At 38.3% G+C, this 9,348-nt stretch overlaps 1 protein-coding gene across 1 annotated transcript; it reads right to left on the bottom strand.

The window, feature by feature from the left end:
* Window positions 1-3,666: 3,666 nt before the first annotated feature.
* Window positions 3,667-4,718, bottom strand: GCK72_007139 (uncharacterized protein; the record flags this gene model as incomplete). The annotated part of the gene is made up of 3 exons (XM_003099821.1): window positions 3,667-3,760; window positions 4,242-4,335; window positions 4,580-4,718. The coding sequence occupies 3 exons, from the start codon at window positions 4,716-4,718 to the stop codon at window positions 3,667-3,669; spliced, it is 327 nt and encodes a 108-aa protein (XP_003099869.1).
* Between the last annotated feature and the right edge of the window lie 4,630 nt (window positions 4,719-9,348).

Below are 9,348 nucleotides of genomic sequence, written 5' to 3'. Positions count from 1 at the left end.
ATTATTCAAGGTTCATACACCCGGTGCTGAACTAGGTCAAATACTAGGGTTGCAAAGAGCTCGGCTTTAAAAAAAATTTTCAAATAATTTTTGACATTTTTTCAATTTTTCATTGAAAATGTGAAAATTTGTATGATTTTTCAGAATTTCTTCTAATTCTGAATAACAGTCCAAAATATTATCTTTTTCGAGAAAAAATTCAAAAAACTTCAGAAAATTCGAAAAATTTGAATTTTGGCGCCAATTATCCGGGCCTTGAAAAGTATGGTGCCTACTATTCGAATTATAGCTATCCTGAGGAATTTCTAGCTGGCCTAACTTTCTAAACTACAAGATTCTAGGCCTCTCACAAAAATAAATTTCTCAAAATAAGGTTCTAAGTCACCAAGTCACTCGGCACAGTTCTTACAACTGCGCTTCACCGTAATCCCCTTGAAAATGCCTATTTTTCTCTGTGTCTCTCAATAATGCACACAATTTTTTTGTTTCGGTAGAGCGCGGTTGTAAGAAGCGTGCCTCACCAACGAAAACAGCCAAATTCTTGAAAACCCATAATCTCAGAACCAGATCAAAATGCACACAATAAATTCCAGAGAACTCCTCAAAAACAACTAAAAAAATATATCGAAAAATCTTCCAGCTGCTTCTTCCTCGTTTTCTTTCTCCTCCCCTTCACCACTTGACATTTTTATGAGCAGTTTCGATCATCATCCATCACATCTCCCCGCCTTCGACTCTTCCTCCAATCTTCAGAATCATCGTCACCAAGTAGCAGAAAAAAACGTGGAAAAGAAAACACAACAGATATATATTTTCTCAAAAGCACGTGGCAAATAGTTGATGATGATAGTGATGATGATGACGGGAAGAAACAGAACAAATGACTCCTGAGATTTTGGAAGAAAAGTAGCAATGCGGTGGTGAAAATGTGCTCTATTGATAGGAGAGAAGAAACAGCTGGGGGGTTTAGAGCAGAGATCAGTTGTGTCTGGGAGATTTGACCTAGATCTAATGGGTCTGGAATTCCGATGAATGTAGCTGGAGGTGACGATAAAATAAATACGTTTGTTTTCAAAGAGTTGTCCACTTTTTTGGAATGAGTTTACATACTTCAACGGGAAATAACTGACTAGTGAAGGAGCATTAGCAAGCTGAGAAAACGCTGATTCCAAATATATATTCAGTTTTCGCCTTCGAGGTCTGGTATTCGAGAAAAACGGGGTCAATGGTTCAAGGAGGTGAAAACGCAAAAAATGTCATCGAAATTGTGATTGATAGGCAGAGACACCCACATTTATCACAGCCCTGAGTTGGCTGCCGCGTTCTCGGCCGCTTAGCTCAGCCGGTTGCGGTTTTGTACCAATGCGCAGTCGGTCATGAGTTCGTGACCCACCGAGCAGTCACGTTCCGAATTTTGGGCCAAAATGGTTTTACTAGTTCTCACCTCCTTTAACATAAAAAATCAAGCAAAGATCACCGTGACACACTTTTGAAATCTAAAAGTTTTTATCGAAAATGAAAACGACTAAACTGCGGATAAATCATTTTTCTCTGGATTTTCTGTCTTGCAAATTTTCTTGCAAGTTTTCGGCCCGGCCCGACAATGAGCGAAGGTCTGGCTTCAAAAAATGAACCAATTTTTTTTCAAAAAAATCGAAACAAATTTTAATTTTGAATTTTGGCGCCAAGTATCCGGGCCTTGACAAGTATGTAATCTACAGTAATCTACAGTACTTCTATCTGAGTTTGATGTTTCTACAGTAGCCCACAGTTGGCTACAGTAATGAACCTATTCTTAACCAACTCGACCTGATTCGGTAGAATTCCAGCGAAAACCACAGTAACCTTATAATCTCATTGCATCAAGTTTGTAAAAACAGTATCCTACAGTAATCTGCATTGAGGAAATCACGAATAGAAAACTGAAAAACTGAAAAAATCGAAAATTCTAGAATCATCTATTTTCTGCAAAAAAAATTTTAGGGTGGAAAAGGGCTTTGAGTGGAAAATTAAGCCTCTTCTTTTTCTCTCTAAATTTAGATCAAGAGATAAAAGGTTTCATTTGATGCACACAACAAAGGCCCATTTCTGCAAATGTCAATGAGCCGCCTCTTCTAGAAGAGAGAGAGAGAGAGAGAGAGAGAGAGAGAGAGAGAGAGAGAGAGTGAGAGACGCAGAGAATACAGAAAATTAATTAAGCGTCTCGTCGTCCCACCTACTCATTTTCACCATTTCAACTCATTTTTCAAAAAATTTTAATGTGAAAATTGGAATGACGACTACGAGACTACGACACCAGACGTCTTCTTCTAGTGGAACTAATTGAGTCGACGACGACGACGTCGTTTCATTTTATTTTGTTCGCTTTTTCTAGTGAAATGGGTCAATTCATTTTGATCTACACACCCATTCTGGAAGAAGAGTGGTTTTTTAGTGAAGACGGGGAAAAAAGATGAGGTAATTCAATTAGTTGGTGCTTTAGGAGAGGAGAGAAGACGTTCCAAGACAATGGGCTAATAAAGAAAGGAAAAAAGCGGGGAAAATTTGGAAATTTAAAAATGGGAAGGATGAATAGTAGGTTTCAGGTTGCAGGGTGTAGAAGTAAGAAACGTGAATTCTGAATTCAGAATTCAGAGGTGAGTGTACACTGACCAACTTTATCAGTGTAGTTGGTCATTGTAACCAGAATCTTCGCTCAGTTTACACTGGCCAAAACTTTTGTAGTGCACGAGAATATTCAGTAAAACATTCAAAACGCGCCCAGGGCGCGCCAGATTGGTAGAACCTCAATTGTCTGAGAATTTTCCTATCTGAATTTGGTAGTTTCAGATTTTTTTTTGAATTCGGAATTTAAATTTAGGAATACAGGATTCAGAATCCAGAATTCAGGTTTCAGAATCTTGACTATCAAATTGAGAATTTCGAATCATGAACACGGGATATAGAACTAGACTTTAAGGTCTTATATCTTAAAACCAGACCTGATATTTTGATTTTCAAGAATAATTTTTTAAAAGAAGCCCCCAGATTTTCAAAAAATTAGAAGATTCTTAAAAAATCATAACACATGGCTTCCTTTCTAAACTATCGGTTCGAAACGCTCATTTTAAGATTCAATGTCTTCAATATGACATACGGGATCTGTGGATCAAAACAACTTATGATCTGAAAATTGTTTCAGATATCTAATTGGTCTACCAAAACTTGACAAAAATCGCCAGTCCGAATAAGAGCTTCACGGTGAGATCTTTATCTCAGATAGGAGATATTCAGGGAGCACTTTTGGATTGTGAGTTAGAAATTTTCTTTTTTTTTCTTAAAAAGTTACACTGACAAAGTTACACTGACAAAAATAAAAATGCGAAAATTTTGGCACCAGTCTCCTTCAAATGCATGTTCCAATTTTCCCGTATGCAACATTTTCCCCTTTCACTTACATATTTCCATTTTCAGCCTCTCCACTCAAAACACACTTCTTTTTAGCTTCCCATCCTTTTTTCCCTCTTGTTCTGTTAATGTCACCACTAATCTAGTCTCCCTCTTTTCTCTCTCACTCAATCCAATTTTCCACACAAAAAGAGCACCATAATCTGATATATGATTGTAGCTATTTCGAGACTCTTTAATCCCTGATAACCTTTTAGTTATTTTTTCAGAAAAAGACAACTAACTTGACTTGGAAGCCTTCCGCTTGCGATCCCTCATTGAAATCTTGACACGAGACAGTTTGAGACGTTCACGGACTTGCTCCCAGCGGGCTCTGTGGAAGAAATGTCATGATTATGTTAATTAGATGACATGAAACATTGTGAAAAGGATTAAACTTTGCAAAACTTTTTTTGAAAAGTTATTTTAGAATGAGATTTTGAAAATATTTGATTGCTATTTTAAAAAGATCGAGCCCATATTTTACAGAACCGGATCCTGATATAACAATTGAAACATTAGAAAAAGCTAATTTTTCAAAAAATGTTTTCTCCGAAAATGTGAACATTTTCGATGATTTTTCAGAATTTTTTCTAATTCTGAATGATTGTCGAAAATTTGACATCTTTGCGAAAAAATTCAAAAAGTTCAAACATTTTTGGACTTTTGAATTCAGGCGCCAATTATCCGGGTCTTGACAAGTATTGAAAAAATGGTTTAAATAAAGAGACATCCGGATTCACGAGAACCTACACACCCGACTTTCGGACATCCGGACACACTTACATCCCGACAGACCCTATTCCCCAACTCACTTGGTAGCCTCTCTGCGAACAAGAAACACTGGAGAACGGAATGCTGCGGCAATGTTCTCCTTGAGTGAACTCTTCTTACGTGGTGGAGTTTCATCTGGAAAGTGCAAATGAAATCTGAAGGGACTCTGAGAAAAATGGATTGTACAGTAACCCGGGGGGGGGGAGTACGGTAGCATGACTTTTTTAGGTGAATTTCAGCTATTAGATGGGCCCAGTTCTTACAACTGCGCTCCACTGAAATGCCCTTGTCTCTTTTTCTCTGGAACTCTCAATTTCGCACACAATTTTCTTCGGTTTCGGTAGAGCGCGCTTGTAGTAAGAGTGTCGTGCTAACTGACCCTGAACATCGGCAACTTTCGACGAAGTGTTGAGTCCATGTCCATTAGCTGTGCTGTTCTTTTTCGACGGCGGATTCTTGCTGCCGTCGGAAATTGAGATCTTCTTGTTCATCTCCTCGCCGAGACGGGTCACACTCATTTTTGGGGAGAACAGTTTGGAGTTTGGAGGAGAGGTTTGGAATGAAACCTGGAAATCGGGGGAAATTTTTTTTGGAAAACAATTGAGAAAGGAGAGACGGCAAATTGCGGAACGAGTGACAACAAATGAAGGGACAAAGAAGAAAAACGTAGAAAATTGAGAGAAAAAATGGATTCTTTGGATGTCTGTCTGTCTGTTTATCCGGATGTCCAAGTGTCCGGCCGCACAGAAGGCAAATTTTGAAGAGGCGGGCGGGTTCAAAAGCCCGGGTTCAAAAAATGAACCTTTTTTGACATTTTTTCAATTTTTCATCGAAAATATGAACATTTTTGATGATTTTTCAGAATTTCTTCTAATTATCTTTACTAATAATATTCAACAGATTCCGTCTGTGTATTTGTTTGTCGCCAGCCATAACTCCTTCCATATTGGGCCGATTTTTTTGAGACCTGGATGTATAGATTGGAAATTTGACTTAGTTGATGCCCGAACTTTTCTTTTTTCAAAAAAATCAAATTTGACGTCTTCTGGAGACAATACTGATTTCAACGGTAAACAGCATTGAGAATAGGTGTGTCCCGACAGGGTGGTAGAAAGCTCAAAATATCAACCTAACCCTACTGACTCGGTGTTTCTTGAGTGCACTCTCGAGAGGCGCCGGCCGCGCGTGTGTGGTGTAGTGGTCCACACAGATGATTTTTACGCGAGGGATGGCGAGTTCGTTCCCGTCAAATTGGAAATTTTTTTTGCTTTTTTGTTATGGGAAAGTATTTTATTGAGGAACTTTTGGATTTAAATGGAGGGAAAAACAGAGATAACGATTAAAAAATTTGTCAATAAGTCTGCTCCGCATCTTGCATTTGAGAGAAAATTGAAGGAAAATTTGGTCAAGAGCCCGAAAACTCCCGCTGGCCACGGGTCAGAAAACTACAGTAATCTTAAAGTTAATATTTCATCATGAACGCTCCAGACCGATAGCATTCGGTATTTTCGATTTCGAAAGTTCGATTTGAGATTTGAATACTGCTCATCAGAGCTGTAAAATTTTCGAAAAAGGAAGTCGGAAGAAGGAAGAGGGAAGTAAATTTTTGAAAAAGGAAGACGGAAGAAGGAAGTCAGTCGAAAATTCTAAAATGTTTTTTTTGAAAGTCGGAAGTGGCAAAAAATTTTCACCGGAAGACTGAAGCGGGAGTCGGAAGTAAATTTTCTAAAAAGGGAAGTCGGAAGAGAGAAGAAGGAAGTGAAAAAAAGTCCGGAAGAAGAAAGAAGGTAGTCGGAAGTCGGAATTCCGCACAGCTCCGCCGCTCACATGCATAATGGGAATTAAAGGAACCGGGAGAGCATGTTTTCTGATAGCGAAGCTTAAAATAAATGGAAGACCACTACTCAAGAAGCTGATATGTGAATAAGAACCCGTCGTAGCTCGGTTGCCTACAAAAAATATGAATTCTTGGATGAGAATTTGTTAAAGCACCGTCTTAGTTTACCATATTCCGAGAATTCCGGCGTTGCCGCCGATCAGTCAAAAATATGAAATATATCGGCATGATCACTCGCCTATTGAGAAGGGAAAAAAGAAGAGTTATCAAGTTCACGTTATTCTGCGAGATTGTTTTGAAAGGAGGAAGACATAGGAAGAAAGTTCAAATTATTAAATTCTAAAACAGCTCATTCTAAATTCCATATTCTATCAGGATAGAAAAGTAATTGAGAAAGTTTGTAGAGTTTGAGTCTGAAAAGGAGAGATTTTACAATTGTGCTTTATCGGAACGAACTGCTCGGCTAAGAAGCGCCGCAGGCGCTGTAAAACAGAGAAGGGTGGTGTAGGGAAGGAGGTTTAGTCGCCGTTAGGCGACGTAAACCGACTGGTAAATCATAGTCGAAAATTTGACTTTTTCGTGAAAAAAATCGGAAAATTTTGAATTTCGAATTTTGGCGCCAATTTTCCGGACGATCGAGCAGGGCCTTGACAAGTATCCGAAATTCGATTTTCTGACGTTTTGAAAAATTGGAAATCCCTTTTTGTTCAAAAAATCGAAACTGAATCCAGGTAGCTCAGCTTATCACAAGGCTCTGCTGACGGCTCTGCTGAAAATGGGCGTGTCCTAAATGTGGGCGGGACTTTCAGAGCTCTTGGGATATAGACCAACTCAGCTACAACGCTCCAATTTTTTCTGATCTTCTAGTGGAATATCGGTGCATCTTAGTTTCAGACACCGTATAATTTCCAAACTTGTCAAAATTTGGCCTGACTTCAAAAAATGAACCAATTTTTTTCAAATTTTTTTTTGAAATTTTTTCAATTTTTCATCGAAAACGTGAGCATTTTTGATGATTTTTCAGAATTTCCGCAAATTCTGAAGAATAGTTAAAAATTAGACATTTTCGGAAAAAAATTAGTTCAAAAACGTTTTGAATTTTATACTCTGGGCCGAGAAAAATTCCGATTTCGGTCCGGACCGCCCGTGACAAGTTTGATATTTTCAGCCAACCTTTTCCTTTCCCACACTCATGACGTCATTCGTTACCTAACTCAAAAAAGAAAATAATGAGATCACACGTAAACAGACTTTGGCTTCTTGTTTCATTTTTCTGACTTTTCTGAAACTCCGCCCCTTTTTGTCTTTGCTTCATTTCATTTGTTTCTCAAGTCGATTTCTCAAGAAACGCGTGGGTTGAACTCTCATTTCCCTCGTTTCTTTTTCCATTTCCTTGTGCCTTTTTAGGTCAAATCAAATCATGATGATGTTTTTTCTTCTTCTGGTCTTATCATGGGTTGGTGTCACATAAGGAAATTGAAAAGTATGAAAAAGAAGAAAAAGAGGGAAGATTCAGAGTACAATTTAAAAAAGTAAATAAGATGAGCAAGAAAACTGAAGAAAATAGCTCCAAAATATAGGGATCGGACATCTGGACACACATGGGGAATCTGGACACACCGCTACTATTTACCTGACCACCTCCCTCCCACAGCGCGCACAAAACGACCTATCTCTCCTCCTCCCAAACATGCACGGATGGCCGAGTGGTCTAAGGCGCCAGACTCAAGCGATGAATTGCTTGCCTCGAGTTCGAGGTCTCTTCTGGGTGTTCTGGTACTCGTATGGGTGCGTGGGTTCGAATCCCACTTCGTGCAGATATCTTTTGCGTTTTTTCGTTTTTAGAGTTGTTGAAAAAAGAGAGAAAAACTGAAACTGAAAACATAAGCACACATTTATTGTAGCATATCCGATAATTCCATATGTGCGCGCAGATTAGATTTTTTTTGATTCGGATTATCTAGTTGTACGCAAATATAATATTATCACCTGACTGATTATTCGGAGCGTGTAGAAATTGAGAAAAAAGGGAATGTGTGCACGTGTCCATTGGTTGAAGAGAAAGAGAAGAAAAATGTAAATTTGAAATGGAAAAGGATGAGATATATAGATCAAGGAGGTCAAAGATATGTAGGTAGTGGGAAATGGAGACAGACGGGGCATCCGGACGAACAGACGGACATATGGACGGAAATTTGGACTCATGGACATATGGACAGACATTCAAGTATTCAGATACACAGGCAGAAAGCCATACTTGTTAAAGCGCGAGTACTTGGCGGGAAATTCAAAATTTTTCGAATTTTTAGAATCTTTTCTCGAAAATTTCAAATTTTCGACTATCATTCAGAATTAGAAGAAATTCTGAAAAATCATCAAAGATGTTCACATTTTCGATGAAAAATTGGTTCATTTTTTGAAGACTGGCATTGAAATTTCAGAAAAAATCTTTAAAAAAATCAAAATTTATAGAATACATGACATCAAGGAAAACACGCCAACGGTACGCCAGAAACGACGAAATTTTCAAAAACGCACGAAGAAGGTCGTGCCCTTTCCACAAAACTATCTAAAAACTTTTTCAATGAAAAACTGAAAATTTGTCAAAAAAAATTGGTCCTTTTTTTGAAGCTGGGCCTTCGGACAGGGCCAAAAAGCCTTCGAAAATTTTCCGGACGTTTCTTTTTGAAGCCAGGTCAAAACCCAAACATTTTCTAAAAGGAAAATCTGACGCAAAAAACTTTTTTTTGAAACAAAATATTCCATGGAAGAGTGCAAGTGACACTCTTCTCTCCCAACACCGACGCAATGAATGGAAAAAGAGAAAATTAGAAAAAAAAATTGGTGACTACAAACAAAAAAAAGAGCGAATAAAAAGAAGAAGTTTGCAGAAGACACATTCTCGTCTTTTTCAGAGATTGTGTCATTTTTCACACCCTTTTTTCTTCTTTTTTGCTGTAAGACGAGACGAAAACGGAGATGAGAAGTTTTCGAAGGAATAAGAAGAGCCCGGCGGGCAAAAAGGCAGCAACAGACAGAATGGATAGAGAGACAGGAAGGATTTTGAGTGGGAGAGAGAGAGAAATGAGTGATCGACAAGTCAGAAAAGGAACTTCTGTTTTTAGAGATCTTTGGAGATGTTCGAAATTTCAGAAGAAGTCAATGTTCAAGATTCTGTTATTTCCCTAGCTGCAGGTTCGTGAGTTTTTAGAACTAGATGGCGTGATCTTTGAAATTTCAGAATTTTCAGGTCACAGTTCTTACAACTGCACTCCATCAAAATGCTCTTGAAAGATGTCTCTTTTTCTCTG

Source organism: Caenorhabditis remanei, chromosome II, assembly GCF_010183535.1.
Source record: "Caenorhabditis remanei strain PX506 chromosome II, whole genome shotgun sequence".
NCBI classification, from domain to species: Eukaryota; Metazoa; Nematoda; class Chromadorea; order Rhabditida; family Rhabditidae; genus Caenorhabditis; species Caenorhabditis remanei.
The sequence above is the reverse complement of the archived record's forward strand: the minus strand, read 5'-3'. Positions and strand labels throughout refer to the sequence as shown.